The sequence below is a fragment of the Orcinus orca genome, chromosome 9, assembly GCF_937001465.1.
Source record: "Orcinus orca chromosome 9, mOrcOrc1.1, whole genome shotgun sequence".
NCBI classification, from domain to species: Eukaryota; Metazoa; Chordata; class Mammalia; order Artiodactyla; family Delphinidae; genus Orcinus; species Orcinus orca.
Genome location: NC_064567.1, coordinates 1,671,146 through 1,696,184, shown reverse-complemented (window position 1 = coordinate 1,696,184; position 25,039 = coordinate 1,671,146). Strand labels below are relative to the sequence as shown.

Sequence of the window (25,039 nt, the reverse complement as noted above, 5' to 3'; positions counted from 1 at the left end):
AATCTGTGGGGAGAGTCCGGGGATGCCCAGGTCACTCAGTAAGAGGCCCCTCAGGGCCATGTGTGACCATGTCCCTGCACTCCTGTCCCTGGGCACGATGGCTGGGTGTGGCTGCCCAGACGCCCGGCAGTCCTGCCTGCTTTCGGAACCCATTTCTCAAGCCTTCCCACTGAATCTGTGAGCTGTCAAAAGTCCTTCCAGCAAACTCTTTTCCTGCTTAAGTGAGCACAGCCCGTCTCTGCTCTTTGCAACCAAGTACTCTACTGACTAGGCCTTAGTTAACTGTAGAAAGCGGGCGCACAGGGAAAATCAGTGAGGATGGAAATCTGGGATTGGTCAACACTGGGGACCTGGCAGTGAAAACCCCATGAGTGTTCAGGGGTGAGTCTCACACAGCTGTGAAAGTCAATGGCACATCAGGTAATTCTCTTATTGACAAGTCTTCTGGAACAGCATGCCCAACAAAGCCTTGGGGAGACCAAGTTACAAGCACAGAACAGTAAAAAAAAAAAAAAAAAAAGCACTTCAGTGGAGTAGCTGCTTCTCTGGACGGTTTGAAGACGACAGCACATTCTCAGGTCAAGCCACAAACACCACGCGGACTTTTCTACGATTACATCACAGCCTCTTCAGGTCTCATTTGAAAATGGGTCGTTGTCCAAGAAAAAGTTGGGGCCCTAAGCAGCATGAGTTTGGTGGAGGACTCACTTGGGAGAGGGAAAGTCTGTGATGCTATTTAAATCCGTGTATAATCCATAAATTTCTGGAATTATTTACAAATACCATTTTTACCTTTCCAAGTGGTTGGGTATTTAGTTTATTATCATTTTGATTAGTAAATCCCGGTTTTGTTTCATTTTCTCAGGGAGTATGATTTTATCGTCCCACTGCTGTAAAAATGCTTAGGACAAGCAGCGTTTATTACTTATCTGTTGGATGGGGGCCGCCTGCTCTGTGGTGGCTCAGCTGGGCTTGGCTGCAAACTGCCTTAGATCCAGATGTGTTCCCTGAGCTTGGTGAACTTGGCTTCTGGCACCTGCAACCAAAGAGCTCTGATGAGCACAAGATAGCACAAACTAAGGTGGAACCAGAGAAGAGAAAGAAACAAGAGGACTTCCCTGGCGGTCCAGTGCTTGAGACTCCTTGCTTCCACTGCAGGGGGCACAGGTTCGATCCCTGGTCGGGGAGCTGGCGTCCTGCATGCCGCGTGGTGCAGCCAAAAAAAAAAAGAAAAAGAAAGAAAGAAAGAAACGAGCGGTAGCAAAAGAAGGCAAGAAGGAGGCTGAGCGCCACTGGATGAACACCCCGCACACCTGAGCTAGCAGTGGCCCCAAACGGGAAAACCATGTGTTATGCGATTCCTCCCGTCCGGGAGTTAAAGAGAGTTCAGGGAGAAAATGGCTGCCCTCTCTCTCTCTTTAGGAAAAGTGCCTCCTCTCTCTCATTTTTTGACTTGGTAACTGGGGTGGCTGTGGAGTACGGCTCGGATCTCCTTTCAAGAACACCGGCAGTGGGGAGCCAGCTGGCTGATGTTCTCCAGCCGCTGCCCCTCGACGTCAGACTCAGAGCTCAAGCCAAGGCCACGCGTCCCCCAGGCTGCTCCCGAGCACTTGGGGTCCAGACAACCCACACCAACAGTCCTCCCATCTCACAGACCACCACTCCCCATGCTCGCCTCAGACAGGGCTTTTCCCACAAAAAGGCGGCTGTATGACATCATAAACAGATGGTGTTCACTTTGAGGTCCCAAGATGCAGTGGTGAGTTTCATGGGACAGATCTTGTAAAGTATTCCTCATACAGGCTGATGACCTCACACCGAGGTCAACGTGTACTGATACACCTCAACGGACAACAGGGTGTGGACAGGTAACTTCCTCCCGGGGAAGCTGAGAGCCCGCAGAGGACACGCGAAGACGAGGCCCCGAGTCTGCCCTGAAGTGAGCGCTAACAGCTCCAGAGTGCCATGGGGATCTCAGCTCTTATTCTAGTGGCGCAAACTCAGATGCCTTCTGCGGCCAAGAGATGACAGATAAGCGGGAAAGCAGCTGGTTATTGATTAGGATCCATGATCCTGAAACACGGGACTTAACGTTGCCAGATTATCTCATTTTTAAAGACACTATCTCTCACTCAAAAGACATTGAGTCTTTTGACTCTGATGACAATATGGTACTGGCATAAAAAGACAAATAGATCAGTGGAGCAGAACAGAGAGCCCAGCAATAAACCCACGCATATATGATCGAGAGTGAAGAATATACAATGAAGAAAGGAAAGTCTCTTTAATAAATGGTGCTGGGAAAACTGGACAGCTACACGCAAAAGAGTGATGCTGGACCCCAGTCTTAAACTATATACAAAAATCAACTCAAAATGTACTTAAGGACTTGAACGTAGGACCTGAAACCATAAAACTTCTAGAATACACAGGTGGTAAGCTCCTTGACATAAATATCAGCAATTATTTTTTGGATCTGACACCAAAAGCAATACAACAAAAGCAAAAATTAATAAACAAAAAATATAAAATAAACAAGCTTCTGCAAAACAAATAATCAACAAAATGAAAAGGCAACAACCTACAGAATGGGAGAAAATATCTGCAAATCATATATCTGTTAAGGGGTTAATATCCAAAAATACACAAAGAACTTATACAGCTCAATAGCAAAAAAAACCCCAAATAATCTGATTAGAAAACAGACAGAAGATCTGAATAAACATTTTTCCAAATAAGACATACAGGTGGCCAACAGGTACATGAAAAGATGCTCAACATCAGTAATCAACAGGAAAATACAAATCAAAACCACAATGAGATATCACCTCACAACTGCTAGAACGACTACTATCAAAAAGACAAGAAACAAGTGCTGGTGAGGGTGTGGAGAAAAGGGAGCCCTCCTGCACTGTTGGTGGGAATGTAAATTGGCATAGCCACAATGGAGAGCAGTATGATGGTTCCTCAAAAAACTAAAAATAGAACTACCAAATGATTTAGCAATTCCACTTCCGCGTATGTATCCAGAAGAAATGAAATCAGGATCTCCAGGAGATGTCTGCATCCCCATATTCACTGCAGCATTATTTCCAATAACCAAGTCATGAAGACAATTTTAAGCGTCCATCAATGGATGGTTAGAGAACATGTGGTATGTAAAATATTATTCCTCTGTAAAAAGGAAATTCTGCCATTTGTGACAACATGGATGGAACTTAAATCCATCACACTAAGTGAAATAAGAGAAAGACAAATACCAATATGACCTCACTCGTATGTGCAATCTAAAAAACCAAAAACCTAACTCATAGATACAGACGACAAATTGGCGGTGGCCAGTGGAAGGGGGGTGGAGGTGGTGAGCAAAATGGGCGAAGGGGGTCAAAAGGTACAAACTCACAGTTATAAAATAAGTCCTGGGGATGTAATGTGCAGCATGGGGACGAGAGTTAACAACACTCTACTGGAACCATCAAATGCTTACTTTATGCTTTCTGCAGGGAGTGTGGATGTACATCTAACTTACCTAAAATGGTGTAAGACTTTTTAAAAACTTTATCCCTGGTTCTCATGGTAGTGTTAGGGGATGAAGTTTTCTGTAAGCCCCAATACCCAGTTGTAATATTGAATTCATGAGCCCAGGCCAATAACCTATCTCTGCCCAGAGAGTGAAAGGCCTAAGAAGATTAAAGATTACACTTTGGCAAAATTCTTTGTTACATGATATTTCTGAAATTTTGAAATAATCTAGATGTACAAAAAAGTTATAACAATAGAATTCCCATGTAGCCTTCACCCAGCTTCCCCTCATGTTAACATGCCATAGTAAAATTGTCTAAACCAGAAACTAACATTGATACAACAGTGTTAACTAATCTACAAATTTGATCAATTGTCTCTGAGTTGTTTTGTGAACAAGAATTTTCTTTGCCAACAAGAATGCTAATGTCTAAAAGAATGTACCTTCCAAAGTATAAGCCAAGTGTATACAAGAGCCCCATGAAATGAAGAGTACGTCTAAGTATTCATAATTCCGAACACAAGGTTAGTGTTTGCTACATTAAAAGAGGGGAATAATCTTCAAAACAGTTTATGAGATATACTAATTAGTTTCAGGTTATAGAATTTAGAAATAAGCTTGATTTTATGGACAACTGGTTTATAGAAAAGGCACTGAAATCACACATATTTACTATATTGCCACAACTGACTCGTCATCTGGGGAAACAATACAGCTGATCAAGGATCAGCTGGAACTGCATTCAGATGCTCACGGCGGACCTGACTGCGGTGGCCTGAGTGCAAGACGAGTTGCCACCTCCTAGGGAGCCCCACGAGGGCAGGCAGGGCAGCTGTGCACCCCACGGGCACCCAAGCTCTTGTGACTGCCCATCTTCAAGGTAAGTAAGTTCATGGTGGGAAGTGGCTCAGAGTCCCAGTCATAATTCCCTGTCACATCCACAGTGCTTCTCCTGGCGGACTCACTTCTTGGAGTCACCTTTCCGGGGGCCCTACACAGCAATCTCCCTAATCACCCCTGAGCCATGTGGCCACAGCTACCTGCCGTGGGGGGCTGGGTGCACTGCCACCTTACAGAAAACCGGACTTGTGTTGCTTAGCATGAAGGAGAACAGTTGTGTGCCAGTGACAGTCTGCACAGCCACTATCTCATTCCTTTCATCAAAATAAACTCCAGATAAAGGAATGCCTGATTATCAAAAAACAAAGGCTTAAAAGTAGTTATGTTTGAGGTGATGAAAATGTTCTGGAATTAGATGGTGGTGATGTTTGTGAATATACTTAATGTTAAAAGAGAAAAACCACAGGCCCAGAATGGTCACTTGTGTCACTTGTGCTAAAGCCCATGATACCTGACCTAACTGCAGTTTCAGCCTTCACCAGAAATGTAATCTTGATCAACCAGTCTGGAATCTTCTAGTCTTCACCAAGGAGGTAGTCTGCCACATGGGCCCTCTCCACCCCCAGAAGAAGAAGAGGCAATCTGCATGATGAAACCCTTGCTGTTCCCTTCCCCCCAAATGATGTCTTGAACTAAAAATATTCCTTCCTTTTCTTTGGCTAATAGCTCCCTTGTCCCACCCTCCTCCCTGTAAAAACCTTCTGCTTTGTACAACCCCTGGGAGCTCCTTCTAGGTGCTAGATGGGATGCTGCCCTATCATAAGCCACCTAATAAGGCCAAGTAGATCCTCAATTACTTGGTTGAATTTTGTGTTTTGAACACTAGCACCAGTGAACTGTATACTGAGAGTGAATTTTATGGTGCATGGTCAAGTCCCCCAGGATGGCTGCACTCTTGCTCTCTGGACATCCCCTGCTGGACCAGTCCCTGCCTCACCTACACCCTACTCACCTGGCTGATCTACCCTCTTCATCACAGAACCTGATCAGTAACTGCCTACACGCTTGTCCCTGGCCCTAGCTACTGACCGTCCTAATCTTCCCGTCCACTAGGATAGTGGATCTTCCACTAGGATAGTCTCCCTGGTAACCAGCCAACCTGACGTCCATCCCCCGTAACCATCACCCCTGCCCCGCCCCACAGCCAGAGGTGCCGCTGCAGGACTTTGCTTCAGAGGTAAGATCCTGGGTCCAATAAACCACTGATGTCTCTGTTGCCACCACCAGGCTCTTTCTTTGGTCTCGCGACTGGGCAATTACAGGGCTTGCAGGCCTGTAGGATGCAGCCCAACACGTGATATGTGAGCTACATCTTAATTAAAGGAGTTAGAGACAAAAACGGGTAAATTTTTTTCCCTTGGAGTAGGGACTCTTGGAGTAGGGAAGTCCTAAGTACGATATCAAAAAACTTATGGGAAACTGTCAATTTTGACTACTTCAAAATTTTAGATTTCCATGTAGCAGAAAACAATGTGAACAAGTTAAAAAAACAAATAACTTGGAAAAATATTTACAACACAACAGAAAGACAAATATTTACTGCTGTAATGGAAAGGTTTTATAAAACAATAAGAAATACCAAAAGTGGGCTAAGTATATTTAGTAACTCATAAAAGCAGAAATACAAATAGTTGCTGAAATTCTTCTTAAAGTTTCCCCCACTAGTTATTAAAAGTGTGAGAAAAACGGTATTTCCCCATCAAGTTGCCACTAATGTAAAAGACTGGCACACACAGGCTGCTGCTGAGACCATGTTGATGTGGTCTTTCTCTTGGAAGTGTGCATTCCCTTTGATCCACTTTCATTTCTAGGAACTATGTGACATTGTGACTTATAATAAAAAATACACATGTGGTCCTCCTCCATTTCTGGAACAGAGCCCTGAAGACCCTTGGAATTTCCTAAGTGATAAGAGGATAAGGGTATCTTTTTATATTCGTAACAAGCCCCTTTCAACCACACCTGGGCTTATGTGAATGAGGTGACTTTTTTTTTCTAATTGAAGTAGAGTTCATTTACAATATTGTGTTAGTTTCAGGTGTACAGTGATTCGGTTATACATATATGTATTTATCTATATTCTTTTTTTTCTGATTCTTTTCCATTATAGTTTGCTACAAGATATTGAATATACTTCTCTGTGCTGTACAGTAGATCCTTGCTGTTTATTTATTTTATATATGGTAGTGTGTATCTGTTAATCCCATACTCCCAATTTGTCTCCCCACTCTTCCTCTTTGGTACCCATAAGTTTGTTTTCTATGTCTGAATTTGTTTTATAAATAAGTTCATTTGTACCACTTTTTAGATTCCACATATAAGTGATATCATATGATACTTGCCTTTCTCTGTCTGACTTACTGCATTATTTCATTCTTTTTTATGGCTGAGTAACATTCCGTTGTGTACATGTTCTTTATGCATTCATCTGTCAATGGACATTTAGGTTGTTTCCATGTCTTGGCTATTGTAACTAGTGCTGCTATGAACATTGGGGTGCATGTAAATTTTCTAATTAGAGTTTTCTCCACATACATGCCCAGGAGTGGGATTGCAGGATCATACGGTAACTCTATCTTTAGATTTTTTAAGGAACCTCCACACTGTTTTCCACAGTGGCTGCACCAATTCCCACCACTGTGTAGGAGGGTTCCCTTTTCTCCACACTGAATGAGGTGACTTCTGGAAACTCCCCAAGGATGGTCAGGGGAACCAACCAACTAATTAGGGGTCAGACCCACCCTCCTGACCTCTGGGGAGTGGAAAGGGGCTGGAGGGTGAGCTCATCGCTAGTGGCCAATCATTTAATCCATCACACCTATATAGTGAAGCCTCCATACACACGAAAACCGCTAATTGAAGGGACTCCGAGAGCTTACGGGTCGGTGAACGCATGGAGGCTCTAGGAGAGTGGGGCACCCCGACAGGGTGGGGAAGCTCAGTGCCCCTTCCCCGAATCTGGCCTGTGCCTCTCTTCCATCCGGCTGTTCCTGACTTGTATCCTTTATGGGAAACAGGTAATCTAGCAAGTCAACTGTTTTCCAGCATTCTGTGACCTGAGGGGGTCTTGCGACCCTCTGATGTAAAGCGGGTTGTTCAGAAGCACAGGGACAGCCTGGGCTTGGGATCAGCATCTGAAGTGGGGGGACGGGGCGGGTAGGCAGCCAGTCTTATTGGGACTGAGTCCCTAACATGTGGGTGTGCACTAATTTCATGAAGATAGTGTCAGAATTGAATTGAATTGTAGGACACCCATGTAGTTATCCACAGAGAATTGGAGAAATACTTGGTGTAGAAAAAAACCCCACACATTTGGTGGCTACAAGTGAAACAGGGAGAGTACGAGAAAGAGGAGTTTTTCATTATAAACTTCTAAGAAGATAATAAAACAGTGTGCTAAGATACATGTAGAAAGCTATTTGTTAGTATTTACAGTACTTAGAAATTGGAAATAATCTAGACACCCATCCCTAAGGAGTTGATTAAAATATGGTCCATGGGGCTTCCCTGGTGGCGCAGTGGTTGAGAGTCCGCCTGCCGATGCAGGGGACACGGGTTCGTGCCCTGGTCCGGGAAGATCCCACGTGCCACGGAGCAGCTAGGCCCGTGAGCCACGGCCACTGAGCCTGCGTGCCCGGAGCCTGTGCTCCGCAACGGGAGAGGCCACAACAGTGACAGGCCCGCGTACCGAAAAAATATATATATATATGGTCATACACATCAAGAGGAATACTATATAGCCATTCAATGGAATGACGTAAACCTACATCTATTGGTAGGAAAAAATGCTCATGAACAAAGGTGTTTCCATATACATACGACAATCCTGTGGTGGCATGTGGTTCGTCACAGAGCAACCACATGGAATTACAGTGACAATTTAAACGCTGGAACTTGACTTCTATCAGGCAAATCAGCAGAAACACCGTAACGGTCCAATATCATTGCGCAACTCCCCACCTTTTCTGGCTGAGCTGCGAGGCTTGTGGGACCTCAGATCCCCGACCAGGGATTGAACCCACCAGGCCTCGGCAGGGAAAGCACTGTGTCCTAACCACTGGACCGCCAGGGAATTCCTCACTGCCTTTTGTAGACAGACTTGGCTTCTATTTCTAAGACAAAGCCTCATAAGGAAACTGTAATTAATTTAATGTTTGATACATCTAGACTTTCAAGCTTATCCAAATAAACATGAGGATGTGGAGACTCAAAAATGCTTTCTTGTTTGTTACAAGTTTTTAACATAGCCTGTACGATTCCAAAATCCTCATCATAATTTAAGAAATGATGATTTTAGGCAACTCCAGTAGATGAAAAATTTCCACAAGGATAAGTGAGGACTCACTTAGAAAAGCCCCATATGGACCAGATAAATGCTGAATGGCCTTTACGGAGCTGGTCTCAGTTGTTCCTATACAGCCCCCACTAGCAAAAATTTTAAAATCTTATTTTACTCCTTTATAGGATCTGCTACAACTAATTGTGACATTATCTTAAAAGTGTCAAGCAACTATAAGAGAACATTTAAATAAATTATTTAAAATAACAGCTAATACTTATCAAGTACCTAACATTTCAGGCCCTGTGTCAGTGGCTGTGGCATGTCGGCCACAGCCTGGTGCACATGTAACACATACATAGATACACACACACAGATACATATGCACAGATACACATGCACTGATATACATGCACAGATAAACATGCACAGATACACATGCACAGATACACACGCACAGATACACACAGATACACATGCACAGATACACATGCATTGATACACGTGCACCGATACACATACACTGATACACATGCACAGATACACATGCACTGATACACAGATACACATACACAGATACACATGCACAGATACACATACACAGATAAACATGCACAGATACACATACACAGATACACATGCACAGATACACATGCACTGATACACATGCACTGATACACATACAGATACATATACACAGATACACACGCACTGATACACAGATACACATGCACTGATACACATGCACAGATACACATACACTGATACACAGATACACATACACAGATAACACATACACAGATACAGAAGCCACCTGGCGTTTTCCACTACATGGTACACAGGTGTGATTCCCCCCCTTTCAGATTGGTAGATAACTATGGCTACTGTTTCCTCGCGCTTTTTCACAACCGCAGGTCCTGCCCCTTTTACCTGTTGAGGAAAGGAATGCAGAAATCATGAGGAAACTGAAGCTCTGGTCGGCCCACACTGGGGCTCAAGGCCGCCAGTTCCAGGCTTGTGCTCGCTGAGCACCAGTGGCTCACAGCGGCTCTGCCTAAACCCCTCCCAAATGCAGAGCTCGCTGGACTGCGGGAAACCTGCAGGGCTGCGATCTGTGACACGTGGAGCAGAGCCATCATCTTTAAAAAACTTTTCCCGAACCGTTTTCTTCCTTCCAAGGCAATCAAGCCGCATTCTTAAAGCCCAAGTGTCTCACACGCGCTCCCTACCTGGTTCAGTGTCCTCACCAAGCACCACGAAGAGAGGTAACAATTTTAAACAAGTCCCTTTGTTCGGTCTCAGAGGCTCTGATCTTAGACAGGGCTCCGTCAACTAGGCTCAGGGCCTCCTGTGTGAAAACAGGTGCCTTCTTTCCATCGGCTGTAAGTGGTAAGTAAAGTCTATCTGAGAAGCAATGTTTATAAAGTGGTTAAGCGTAAGGACTCAGGAGCCAGCTGGCACGGGATTCGAATCCTTTGTCCTGTGGGTCCCCGGGCAGGTTACTTAACCTCTCTGTGCTTTAGCTTCCTCATCTGCAAAGTGGGAATATTAACAGTACCCACTTCACAGGATTGTCAGGAGGATTAAATAAGTTACACATTTAAATAAACATGCATACACACACATATAAAATGCTTAGAACAATAGCTGGCACAGGAAAGCACTATTTAAGTGGCTACTGCTATTATTATTACTGCTGTTATTACCGATTTAAAGCGGTTAAGTCCCTTTTGCAAGCTGTGCGCATAAAATCGGTCTCATTTTAGAACCACATCTTAGATGTCTGCTTACGTTATCTGCACTACTGAATGTTTAGCTGCGCAACTGAGAAAGGATCAAGTCTGCTTGAGTTTCTAAGGCCTAGAAATACGGGCCCTGGGACTATGCCGCGCTTCTGCAACTCCCCACCAGCACTAAGACAAGCAGAGAGACAGACAACGTTCAAACACTTGACTCAATATCCTGGCGTTGGAAAATTCTGAACCACCCGACTGGAGTCACTAAGAAATCAAAACCCCCAAACCAGGAAGAGGTGAGACTCAGTGATACCGACCTGCGTTCACAGACAGCTCTTCAACTCCCTAGTTGTGTGACTTCAGCAAACCTCGCCCTTCGTGTGTTTGGGCCCCTTCTCTGTAGAATGGAGGCGTGTATTTCCCCACTTCCCAGGTCTCCGGGCTGCTGACAGCAAGAACACCACACCGCCTCCCCCCTCCCCCGATGCCCCCTTCGCCTCCTTGACCTCGAGGTCTGATGAGATGCCACAGTGAGGACTAAAAAGAGAAAAGAAGTGAATCACTGCTGAGACTGAAGTCGAGAGAGGATGAGAGTGGAGGTGATGAGAAACTCTCTGAACAGGCACAGGCCGGGGACGGACAGGTGCTAGCATCAGCAATAATACCTCTGTCGCCCCGTCCTCAAGCCCACTGTTAAGCCGACAGAGAAAAACTGTAGAAGATTTCCAGAGGGCTGTGAAGGGAAGGCTGCAGAACCAATACGCTAGCTCCAGAAGGGTCCCAAATCCTCGCTCCTCAGTGTCACTGTTTGTAAGCAGTACATTCTTTTAATAATAGCTTTTCAAAGGGAAAGACATTACATCCTTCACATAGTATTCTTAGAAACTGAAAAAACTTTCTTCCTCAGATTCACAGCCCACATTTGAATCTCAGCGTCCTCACACTGAGACACTGAAGATCCTTGTTTCTCTCTGGTCCTCAGAAGACATGCACAGCAGCTGCTGCTGCCCTGCTTTCTGTAATCCATGCTTGTGAGAACCTGACTTCTTCACACCTTTAGAAGAGCACAGCACCAAAGTCATATCCAGGATGACTGGGTTTTGTGTGAATTTCTTGTTTGATTACATTTGAAAAAATTTTTCCTAATTGAATTGCAAAGAATTGGAAGTTAAATAACTTATCTTGAAAACCAGCTCCCAGCACTACTCCTTTAAGACATACGGATCAATCACTTAGTTTTGAAATTTTATAATCCACTTTTTAGAGTCTGAGCGATTTCTACTGATTTTAATTACATTCTTTTCAGTGGAACAAGTAATTTGCATATGCAATCCTTTTGTTTCAGTGGTATTTGCAATAATGAATTTTACCTGAACAATATTCAAAAGCCAAAAAAATGCTTTGTATTCTTTCAGCCAGGAAATGACTTGGTGGTTTGTGTCAAGTATTTCTTTTAAAAAGCAACAAAACAGAATAGAAAAAGCCAGCATGCATCACACACAGTAAAAGTAGGTACTGTTTTGTTAAATTTTTGTTTGTGTATAGCAGTATGTATGTGTGTGTGAGTTACAGTGTAGACTGGAATTCTTACTCTGGTCAGAAGTCTGAAAGCCACTGCCGTAGAGGCTTCTGTTTGTCAGTGAATGAACCACATGCTAAAGGCCTTTGCCTTCCAAGCACTCTGGATTAAGCTGCTCACACCACAATCAGGTATATGGCTCAGTCCTTCAATGGAAGAAATTAGAGACATCAAACCTAAATAAGTCAAAGAAATAACATACATGATTTCAATTATTGATGCTACATTTTAGGTTGCAAGAAATTGATCAAAAACTCCCCAACAAAAAGGAGAGAAAATATCCACTCCTCCCTCAGTTCAACATTCCATAAGAATAGTTATTGCCCTTTATAAAACTGAAATGAAAATAACCTACATACACTCTTAAGTTTTAGCCATGATGGTATTTAAGATTAAAAATAAAAAACACATTTGAGTACTTGTAAACCAAAATATGAAATCACTTTTTGTAAAACTTTAATTTCTGAGACATTTAAAAAGTCACACTAAAAGTATCTCACAGAAACAAGCCTGATAACCTGTAAACAAAACACTCCGTAAACAAAAATAATTTGCCAGTGCATCCAAACATTATTTTTAAAGTAACATCATACCAATTTTTTAAAAGTTTAAGAAGTCAGTACTGCATGTATCCTCATACTTAAAAAAAATTATTTTAAGAACTCTGCCTTTATATACTAAATACTGCTAACAACATAGAAAGCCACCTAGGGCTTTCACGCGATGTAAGCCTGTGTTGCTGGCAAATAAGGTGGTTACAGAGGCCACAGGGAGGCCGACTGCTCCAGAAAACCAGGCAGAAGCCGGTGCCCCGAAGGTCAGGTATATATGCACCTTTGACGCACCCAAGACTGAGAACCACCAGGAAGCTTTCATTCTCATCCACTGTCAACCCCTCAGCGTGGCACTGAAGGTGCCACCTGTGTGTGTGTGTGTGTGTGTGTAATTTTCACATAAAGTCTCATATTTACAGCAGGTCTATTTTTACACAGAATGTATATAAAGCTAAACAAATTTTAAATCTAAGAAATATCTTGGAAAATCAGTAAAAATCATTACAAACATTATAATCTGTAAAATTTATAACTTCAAAATAATTTATTTACATACTGTAGAACCAATGAATGATAAGAATTGGCTCAGTCTCCTCAAGAAACTCTGTGATTGCAGTGCCTAATGCCCTTTTAAAATAGATCCTAGTGGTGAGAAAAAATAAAAGGAGCATTTGATTTAATGCAGTCAGTGATGTACCCCACCCACTTAGAAGGAAGGCAGTTTCAGGCCCGTCCGACCGCCGGCACCGGGACCTCGGACCTGAGGCCTCGTGCTCGCCCGCCACTGCACGCACAACTGCAGTAACAGGAAGCTCACGGGTGCCTGTCTGTCCTTACCGGTCCTCCAGTGCTCGGCCTCAGTGCGCCGCAGCCACTTCTGCCACAGGTGCACATGCCAGCCTCCAGCGTGCATGCAGGAGAAGCGCCTGCATTTAGAGTAAGGGTCTCACTCAAGAGGAAGACTGCGCTTGTGACCAGGAATGCACCAGGTGTTGCTAGAGCCTCAGGTGGTTGTCATTACGTGCAGACCGAGGATGTGACAACCTATATTTGCTTCCACAGAAGGCATCTGGCACCCAAGGTTCAAAACCGTCCCTCTGCTCCACACAGCAGTGAAGAAGCATCCACTAAGAGCTTCAGGAATTTATAATACATTTCACTCCTTACTAATCCAAACCTGGCTTAAGTCCTCTGATGGAAAGAAACTTTCAAATGAACAAAGAGTTGATATAGACATTGAAAAGTTTAATATTTTACTCAAAAATTTTCAGACATCTTACAAATACCCAGAAGCTCTTCCTCTGGATGTCTGCCCTGAAATTAGTGTAAGTTAAAAGTGATATTCTTTTATTTAAAGGAATTCTTTTCTCTTCTCCCCTTGACCTGGTCTGCTCAAAGCAAGCAAGTTTCAGTAAAAATCAAAACTTGCAATTAACACTTAAATAGGTATAATTACCAGTAAAATTAGAAAGCAGCCAATTTTTATTCATTTTCTCAGTATGTGGATCTTATGCTGAGAAATTCACCCATACTAGACTGGTGGTATTTACTGAGTGTTGTTTAGAATCACAAAATGTTCTTTTATTTTAAAACTAAGCTGCATTTTAACAGGAAGAGAAGATCAGAAGGAAATGCAGAGGTATAAATAAAGGAGAAGTATACACAATGGAGCTTTGGGTTACTTTCTCTTATTATATTGGATCTAAGTGGAAATTTTTGATGTCAAAATATATATAGCCTGTTTTTCATAAATTTCTCCCAAAAAAACCCTTTAAATTCAACAATTTGAGAAAACTGTTCTTTTACGTTTGTCTGAACACAACCTGTTGCCAAACACACAGCACATATGAACATATGTGTTTATAGAGGCTGCATGATATGAACTGTGTGCAAGTGGACCCATCTGCTATTTTTGCATGCACAATTTCTGGTACTCGATCCTAGTGGATGGTAACACGGAGTATAATGTTATAGCTTTTATTCAGTGGACTTAAGTCAAGAACCCATCCCAAGAATTATTTACAATTTAATAACTGAATGATCACCAGACCATGATACACGGCAAAACTTTTCTTACATCATGAATGCTGATGCTGTGTGTTTTGGGTGTTAAATGGTAACATTCGTAAGTCTGATGTTTAAATTGGCATGTACAGAAGTGATCAAAGCCTGAAGACTGTGGCGACAGAAGGGGTGTCTACCACAGAGCATTTATAGTTCATAATGGACACAGGGAATTAAGGGAGTTCTGAAAAAAATGTTTAAAAAAAACTGAGTGTACATATAGCCTATAAGGCAAAATCTAAGTTACAAGTGTATTCAACACTGGCAACTATGTTATGAGAGGTAATATTGAATTATATACACATAAACTGTCAGAGAAGTATGATTACATAATACTCCCTACCATAGCTTATTCCACTGGACAGTAGGAGGTATTCCTGTGGCATCCTACCAAGGCTCAAGTTTTAAAAGAATTTTGTATTTTTCCCTTGACTCAAAGTCCAATCAATATCATTCTGTAACATAAATCAGAACTATGCTTTTGTTTTTTCTTTAAGGAAGTGAAAAATATAATTTGCAACCATTTACAGTTCCAATGTACCCACAGCAATATCATCTACAAACTTTCATTTTTTGCAGAAATTTCACATCTAAGTACCAAGGATACCCTTTCATGTAGGGCATGAATGGAATTCATTTTGAATGGAATATATAACAAGATTTAAGTGAATCCTTAGAAAGCCCCAAAGTTGGCCTTTTCTAACACTCTCATATGGGCGCATAACTGATGCAAGCAAACATGGCCCCAGAAGACGTGCCGCCCTGAGGAGGCTGCACCTGGCTGGGAACTACAAGGGCCGCCCCAAAGGTAAAAAGAAGAAGACCTGCAACAGCCGAGCTCTTAGATTATGAAAACGACACCGACAGGCCCAGGCCATAAACGCGGGCCACAGTCAGCAGGAAACACCCCTGACCGACGGGAACGTCACAGGTTCGGGGCGCTCAGGCTCTTGATTGCAGGGCGCTACTGCGGGTCTCACAGTGCTTTCTGATGCCCATTCGCAGAAGGCTTTGTGGTTTCTGGATCCCTTGAAGTATCTGATAAGTGAAGTTTATGAAGCCCTGCAGGAAAATGAAGAAGATGTAAGAACTAATGCATTGTTGAGACGTCGGGCAGAGTGTGCCGTGCTCCTGAGGGAACTGTGCCTCTCTGGCTACACTCCCTGTAGGATGAAAGGGCCCTTCTCCCCACCGGCAGCACCTGGGCCTGAGCTGAAGACAGCTTCCCAGGAGGCAGTCAGGCCTCCCCTAGTTCAGGGCAGCCTGGGAGTCCTTCCTTCATCCAACATCCCACGGGGCCGGCTGAGGCTTCCGGTGAGATGCGGTGGCCACTGCCCTCCGCACAGCTCCTGCCCCTGCCCCGCCCTCCACCTTGGTCCCAAGAGCAACTTCTAATAAACCTCCTCCTGCAAGCTTATCCCCACACCCTAGTGCCCTTCCCAGGGAACAACCTGAAACGAGGATGACCCCATTTTTGTTTTAAAAGACACCCATACATACACACTCACAGGAAAATGCAGGGAAAGACACACCAAAACATAAAGCATGCAAGTAAAAAGAAAAGCAACAGAAGACACTACCAAGAAGAAAGAAATGGCAACAGAACAAACTGACCATAAAGAAGATTTCACTACTCAAAGATATTTCACAGAGTAAAAGATTACTACCTTTTAAGTTACATTACTTTCCCTCTGTATCACATAGCATTATTTACATAGTATACCTGACACATAGGACAATACTGTGCCCTCACAGGCAGAAAAGTGAGAAGAAATTTTAAGAGTTTAAGTGGCATTAAAGCTCTGAGCACTTTAACAAAATGAAGCATAAAGACAGTCAAGAGCACATAAGCAACACATCCATGGAAAAGATTTTGAGGTAACAATTTTTATGAGGCTCAGATATTTGTAAAAATATACCTGGATAAGATGATTTTTCCCCTAAAATTTCAGATGGTTGTCTGCCTGACTGGTAAGCAATTTTATATCCCTCGTAAGCCAACATAGCACTCCAAATTTTTAAATTTCTATCACTGCATATCTTAATGAAAGAAAAGGTAAAACTGAGCCTGTCTATGACGCATGACTGGGAAAGGAAACATAAATCAATCCAACACACACAAAAAACAGTTCTTGTTTTTTTGTTCAGGAACGGCCAAGCCACTGAGTGACAGAAGGCACCTACAACTGCTGGGCGTGAGAAAGCGTGTTAACACAGGCCAGCTGCAGAAGGACGTGGGCAAAGAGAGCAGCGACCGAGTGACCAACGCCCTCCCTGGAACAGAACCCCTTTAGGATCGATTATTTCAATGAGTTACTTCTAAAACCTGGGTGTAGCAAAGGTTATGCATTCAGGCAAACTACAATGTCTCTCTTCTGCAAAAACAATCACCTCCACCACCATCATGGTCGCTACATTCTGAGTGTCTGCCATGTGCCAGGTACTCTATGAGATAGATGTTATGATTCTCAACGCACAGCAGCAGAGAGAAAAATCCCTCCCACCCCACCTCCCACACACACACAAAAGAAGAAAAAGAAAGGATATAGTTAAATTTTATAATAATTTATAATCAAATTATGACTCCCAGTGAAATCATATTTAAGATCTCAGATCATTCACACATGAAATACACTTAATGAGGATCATTTTCTAGGTATAAGGCATTGCCTCCTTAGAGCATTCAAAGAGTAACAGAAAACATTAGGGAAAAAAAAAGACTGTATCTGTTAGATGTTTTATACAACTCTTGATGATTTCACTGCCTCTTCACTGCCTCTTATGGCCAAAGAGCCAACACAACATTTACAACTTTTACCTTGGGTTAAATTACATTTTACTGTTTTAATAAAGACTTCCTTAGCAAGATGGTATCCAACTCAAATGCTAAATTTACTGCAATTTCTTCATAACCATCTCATTTTCGTGAATGGTGAATAGGAATTTATCTGAGGTTATGGCTACTAATATTGCTGATGCTACAACAGGCTTAAAAATGAAATTTGAACTCTAAAACTTTGGCTGAGAGGACTGTTTGATTCTGACTTCACCTTTAGATTTTAATCTGACCAGCATTAAGGAACCTAGGCATTAAAATCCGTAGATTATCTGGTGCTTCAGCTGAAATGAGATGTAACTTTCCCTTTCAGGCCAATATCTCATCAGCCACCCCCTCCCACGATAAATTTGCAGTAAAACAGACATGAATAGATAATCTGAAATCCTTTTTCCTTCCCAAAGGTCATCCTTTCAAGCATCAGGGTTGGAAAGGCTTGGTGGTATGCAAAGCTTTATTGTTGCTCATAAGGTTTAAAGTATCTGAAAACAGAATCTTAAAGAATCAATTATTATGTTGCCTTTTGCAACAGCTAAAAGCCACAAAAGAATACGGAGTATAAGCATTCAAATGATGTCAATTCAGGTAAACGGCTAACGTCAGGACTTTCTACAATAAATCAGTACCTTTCCCTTCTTTTATAAAATTACACACCCTAAACCCAAGAGGGCTTATACAGCAAGACAGCTTCTATTGTCCTGGTATTCCTAAAATACAAAACCTGAAATATGTTTAGTACTAATGTTGAAGCAAGCATGAAGAATACATTCATAGGTTACATTTGGACCCTTTATAGCTCAGCCAAACCTATGAGTTTTTAACACTGTCACATGCATATGACTCATAGGATACATGATGAATGCCCTTTCTCTTATTAATGCCAAGAACACTAATACTTTTATTCTGAATTATTATTCGACTAACTGAAGAGAATTATAATTGTGGGTCAGCCTGATACCTATAAAATCCAATCCTGAAAAAAACCTTTAACTAAAAAATAGTAAGAGGTATCAATACCCAACTATGTCTTTAGCACATCATCATCCTCAGCTCATCACACCTACCCTCATCATCATAACCAAAGAGCTAATGTTTACTGAGCTCTTCCCATGTGCTAGGATTATGCTTAGGCCCTTAAAGGAACTATTTCAGTTAATATTCACAACAGTCCTAAAAGAAGAAGATATTATCACCATTTTACAGATGAGAAAGATGAGACTTAATGAAGTAATTTTATACAAGAGCATAACCAGTAAGTAGTGGGTCAGGAATGTGACCTCTAAGGATTTACACATTTGGAAAAATGAATAGATGAAGACTTAAAATTAACTGAAATGTAAAAATTATTAATAAGTAGAAAAAGACAAAAATACCCATAAACCTCAGAATTACCTAGGGCCTTGAAAAGTTCTTCTCGTACAGCAGAGGTGAATTTTCTGACCAGACACAATGTTGTCATAATAGCAAAAAGCAAATTGTAGGATAACACAATATAGAAATTTCCCAGCCAATTAAACCTTCCAAAGTCTCCAAGTAGATCAAATCTAGTGATTCCTGTTAAAAATAAATAAAATAGCCCTTAATAAAATCAGGTACAATAAATTTATATATACATAACAAAATAAAGTACAAATCAGACGGATCAAATTCCATGGACTTTCTCATTTCTGTTGGTGGGATCCTAGGTAAAAGGCACGGCTGTTACCTGGTGGGAAAACCCCAGTCAACCCAAAGCGACTCTGCCCACATATCGCAGCCTCTTGGAAGCGATGAGCAATGGCGCTGACATGAGTCACTTGCTCAGAGGTTTCGCCTACATCCACAAGAAACCCACCGTGCCACTCGTGTGGGGCGGGTGGGTGCAGCCTGCTCCCCTGAACTAGGAAACCAGGGTCGTGATGGAAGAGACACCTGACAAACCCTCTCACCTCCCCCACCCTTGTCCCCTCTTCATGCAGGCTCCTGTTCACATGTCACCTCCTCCGAGAGGCCACCTGATTCCCCTTCCCCAGACAGCGGACCTGCCAAGGCCCTCCACCCTGATTATGTTTCTTCACAGCACACACTGACCGAAATGTTTCTTTTCCTTTGTGGTTTTTTTTTTTTTTTTTTTTGCGGTACGCGGGCCTCTCACTGTTGTGGCCTCTCCCGTTGCGGAACACAGGCTCTGGACGCGCAGGCTCAGCGGCCGTGGCTCACGGGCCCAGCCGCTCCGCGGCATGTGGGATCTTCCCGGACCGGGTCACCAACCTGCGTCCCCTGCATCGGCAGGCGGACTCTTAACCACTGCGCCACCAGGGAAGCCCTCCTTTGTGGTTTATTTATTGCCTACTTTCGCCACTAGAATGTAAGTTCTATAAGAACAGGGACTGTGTCATTTTCATTCTTATAATTCCAATGCCCAGAGCAATGCCTTGCACATACTTAAAACTTATTACATAACAAATAAACAAATAGAGTGATTCCTTTCCAAGGGAAAAAACACACACACACATTATTCATCTGAGTTGGATGCTACAGGCTTGTACAGGGAAATGGCCAACGCTGGAAATACAGTGTAATTATGTCGTATAGGTTGCAAATGCAGTGCAGTTGTATCATATATGCATTGAAGTTACTTAAATTCACCTATACATATTTAAAAAACAAGTCTTTTTATTGAAAAAAAAATCTGAATAGTCATTCTATTCAGTGAGCTCGTGTCCTAGGCCCAATACCTATTGGAAAGAATATGTGAATGGTAGGGTTTTTCTGACTACTGGTAAATGAATAAATAAATAAGCAAAACAGCATTCAAGTGGTCAGTCAACTGAGAGATGATGGGATTGTTGACACTCTTTAAGGAAGAAACTGAAGAGCTACTCAGGGCCATATAAAATTTTAACCACAAAGGACTGTATAGACAAAATCATATAGCTTTAATTTTATGGGTGATCTAAGAGTTTCAAGAATAACTTTGACTAAACTCAATTTCATCTTATCAGCTGACCTTTAAACTTAACTCACATCCCCACTCAATGCAGTCCCATCACCTATTAAACAGACAGACTCCACAAAAGCAGCTTATGGAGACAACAGAAAAACAGCCGGTTTCAAATAGCAGCTCTTTTGTAACTACATCTATCCAGGGCCAATGTATTTGAATTTGAGAGACAATAATCTATCATAATATTTTAAAGAAGTATAAGGTTAGTGAAAACATACAATAAAATATCTTTTAAAAGAAGGTAAAAGGGACCCAGACCCTAGTAGAGTATGCGGCATAGGTCACACCATGAGATCATGGCAACCATTCTGGCAGCAGTTTATCAGACTAAAGACTTAATAAGACTTCAATCTATTAAAAAGAATATGGGACTTCCCTGGTGGCACAGTGGTTAAGAATATGCCTGCCAGTGCTGGGGACATGGGTTCAAGCCCTGGTCCGGGAAGATCCCACATGCCGCGGAGCAACTAAGTCCGTGCGCCACAACTACTGAGCCTGCGCTCTAGAGCTCGCGAGCCACAACTACTAAAGCCTGCGCGCCTAGAGCCTGTGCTCCGCCACAAGAATCCACCGCAGTGAGAAGCCCGCGCTCCACAACAAGAGTAGCCCCCGCTCGCCGCAACTAGAGAAAGCCCACGCGCAGCAACGAAGATCCAACGCAGCCAAAATTAATTAATTAAAAAGAAAAAAGAATATGTATCTAATCATATATATTATTTTTCAAATGACGTACCACTTAATTATTTTTTTTACATCTTTACTGGAGTACACAATTGCTTTACAAATGGTGTGTTAGTTTCTGCTTTATAACAAAGTGAATCAGTTAGTACCACTTAATTTAAACTAGGCAGTTATATGTAAACAAGGTACAGTCCTCCCAAAAAGAACTTCAGTGGTTTCATGGCCCAGGGATCCCAGATAAGCATATCTGATTTTATGCATTTTTTAGAAAACATTTATTTATTTTACTTATTTATTTTTGGCTGCATTGGGTCTTCGTTGCTGAGCACGGGCTTTCTCTAGTTTCAGCGAGCAGGGGCTACTCTTTGTTGAGGTGCCTACAGGCTTCTCATTGCGCTGGCTTCTCTTGTCGTGGAGCATGGGCTCTAGGCGCGCAGGCTTCATAGTTGTGGATCGCGGGCTCTAGAGCACAGGCCCAGTAGTTGTGGTACGTGGGATTAGTTGCACCGCGGCATGCAGGATCTTCCCGGACCAGGGCTCCAACCCGTGTCCCCTGCATTGGCAGGTGGATTCTTAACCACTGCACCACCAGGGAAGCCCAGCATATTTGATCTTTAGGGCCAAAGACTCCCGAGAATCTGGTGAGAGCCACGGAATTTTTCACAAGAAAAACACACATACATGAGGGGGCAGGCGTGCGTGTACGCGCACACACACACACACACAATTGTGCATATCATGAAGCTCATATTTATGGAGGAACTGACAAATAACAGAATAAAAACCCTCACCCAGATGCGCTATAAGAGTCTCATCCGGTCTCAAAAATTTTTGATCATACACCACCAAAAGCAAAAATAAAATTAGAGTACATATACCCATTATATGTGTATTTTAATTATTTATAAACTATTGATATATATGTACTACTCACTGACATAAACATTATTTTACACACAAAACAAAAACTTTAAAAATTATAACAATAAAAATAAATACAAGTTCTAATAGTTTCTTCACACAGCCCAATGACTTACTTTGTGAATGGACGGGAAACAAACTCCACTTTGGAAACCACTGTCGTATGCTAAATAGCAAATTGGCACCGCCCAGAACTTGGCCTGTGTCGTGCTGGGACAGCACCACTGCATGAGAGTGAGGTCGGGGGCAGAAAGCATTCGCAGAGTGAGAATGGAAGGTATGTTATGAACAACAGAAAAATACTTTCACTAGAACTTCTTAGTGGACTCAACTTGGTATCTCGAGAATCAGGGTCAAGATCCAGTGAGAAACACCAGGCGAAGCGCAATCTCTCTCATTAGATGTTCTGGTCCCCAGATACCTCAGGTTGGCCTCACAGACAGAAATCCAGGAGTCTGTTGCTAGAGTACGCGTGAGGCAGCAGACAAAATACTAGAGATTATATAGGGACGAGCTCTAAAGACCTTGCTGTTTCAAATTTAATGTTTTAAAAATCTAACTAATATCGACTGACTAAAAGATTACTCTGGTACCACACAGTTCTTCACTTCTGAAAATCTTCTATTAGACAAGAAGCCTTAAATAATCACTTTTCTAAAATGTCTGAGAGGACTGTGTCACAGCAATAATTAAACTGTACAATGTACTTTTTATTTTAATTCTTTTCTTCCAGTTTTATTGAGATATAATTTACATACCTCACTATGTAAGTTTAATGTGTGCAGCATAGTGATTGGACTCACATACAAAGGAAATGTTTATTACAATAAGTTTAGTGAACATTCATCACCTCAAATAGATAAAAACTTAGAAAGTTAAAAAGAACTTTTCCCACGTGATGAGAACTCTCAGGATTTACCCCTTAACAACCTGCCTCTACAGCACACAGCAGTGTTAACTCTAGGTATCATGTTGCATATCACACCCCTAGTACTCATTTATCTTGTAACTGGAAGTCTGTACCTTTTGACGGCCTTCATCCAGTTCCTCTTCCACCCACCTCCCGTCCCTGCTAACCACAAATCTGATCTTTTTTCTTATGAGTTTGTTTTTGAAGTATGATCGACCTAAAACACTATGCAAGTTCCTGTTACACGACATAGTGATTCAATACTTCTATATATTTCAAAATGATCACGATGTCTAGTTACATAGTTATTGACTATATTCCCCACACTGTACATTTCAGACCGTGAATTTTGCAACTCTAATCTCCTCACCTATTTCTTTCCTCCCCTTACCGCCCTCCCTCTGGAAACCACCTGCTCTCTGTATCTATAACTCTGTTTCCGTTTTGCTATGTTTGTTCATTTGTTTTGTTTCTTAGATTTCATATTATCAGTGGAGTCATACAGTATTTGTCTTTCTGTCTGACTTATTTCCCCAAGCGTAATACCCTCTAGGTCTACCCATGTTGTCATAAATGGTTATATTTTAATCTTTTTTATGTTTGAGTAATATTCCAGTGTGTGTGTGTGTGTGTGTGTGTGTGGTGTGGTGTGTGGATATACACGCACATCACATCTTTACCCATTCATCTATTGATGGGCACTTTGGTTGCTTCCATATCTTAGCTATTATAAATAATGCTGCAATGAACATAGGGGTGCATATATATTTTCTAATTAGTGTTTTCATTTTCTTCAGATAAATACCCAGGAGTGGGATTGCAGGATCGAATGGTAACTCTATCTTTAGTTTTTTTAAGGAACCTCCCTACTGTTCTCCATAGTGGCTGCACCAGTTTACATTCCCATCAACAGTGCAGGAGGGTTCCTTTTTCTCTATACCCTCTCCAGCATTTATTATTTGTAGACTTTTTTTTTTTTTTTGCAGTACGCGGGCCTCACAATGCGGGCCTCTCAGTGTTGTGGCCTCTCCCGCTGAGGAGCACAGGCTCTGGACGCACAGGCTCAGCAGCCATGGCTCACTGGCCCAGCCACTCTGTGGCATGTGGGATCTTCCCGGACCAGGACACAAACCTGTGTCCCCTGCATCAGCAGGCAGACCCTCAACCACTGCGCCACCTGGGAAGCCCCTATTTGTAGACTTTTTGATGATGGCCATTCTGACCAGTGTGAGGTAATATCTTGTTGTAGTTTTGAGTTGCATTTCTCTAATAATTAGCAATGTTGAGCATCTTTTTTTTTTTTTTTTTGAGCATCTTTTCATGTGTCTTTTGGCCACTTGTATTTCCTATTTGGAGAAATGTCTATTTAGATCTTCTGCCCATTTTTTGATTGGGTTGTTTGTTTTTCTTATATTGAGCCTTTGTATATTTTGGATATTAACTCCTTATCGGATATATCATTTGCAAATATCTTCTCCCATTCAGTAGGCAGCCTTTTCATTTTGTTGACAGTTTCTTTCATTGTGCAAAAGATTTTTAGTTTGATGTAGTCCCAGTTGTTTATTTTGCTTTTGTTACCCTTGCCTGAGGAGACAGATCCCAAAAACATATTGCTAAGGCTGATGTCAAAGAGCATACTGCCTATGTTTTCTTCTAGAATTTTTATGATTTCAGGTCTTACACTTAAATAATCTGTTTTGAATTTATTTTTGCGCATGATGTGAGAGAGTGGTCCAGTTTGATTCTTTTGCATATAGCTTTCCAGTTTTTACAACACCATTTATTGAAGAGGCTGTCTTTTCCCCCACTGTACATTCTTGCCTCCTTTGTCATAGATTAATTGACGTAGCTGCATGGGTTAACTTCTGGGCTCTCTATTCTGTTCCATTGATCTATGTGTCTGTTTTTGTGCCAGTACCATGCTGTTTTGATGACTGTAGCTTTGTAGTATAGTTTAAAATCAGAAAGCATTGATACCTCCAGCTTCATTCTTCCTTCTCAAAATTGTTTTGGCAATTCATATCTTTTGTAGTTCCATACAAATTTTAGAATTATTTGTTCTAGTTCTGT

The 25,039-nt window shown here is 42.1% G+C and overlaps 1 protein-coding gene across 18 annotated transcripts in view; it reads right to left on the bottom strand.

Moving 5' to 3' along the window:
• Window positions 1-405: 405 nt before the first annotated feature.
• The window catches only part of LMBR1 (limb development membrane protein 1), a 155,504-nt gene continuing 130,870 nt past the window's right edge, over window positions 406-25,039 (bottom strand). For 11 of the 18 annotated variants that reach the window (XM_004281232.3, XM_033408267.2, XM_033408270.2 and 8 more), the window contains 3 exons: window positions 18,864-19,025; window positions 12,030-15,697; window positions 406-1,036 (listed from right to left, as the gene is read on the bottom strand). In XM_004281232.3, the coding sequence (XP_004281280.1) occupies window positions 15,612-15,697; window positions 18,864-19,025 (248 nt within the window). In that variant the 3' untranslated portion in view covers window positions 406-1,036; window positions 12,030-15,611. Of the gene's footprint in view, window positions 1,037-9,499; window positions 9,633-12,029; window positions 15,698-18,863; window positions 19,026-25,039 lie in introns of all 18 variants that reach the window. The other 7 variants (XM_049715051.1, XM_033408271.2, XM_049715049.1 and 4 more) reach the window with 6 other exon arrangements.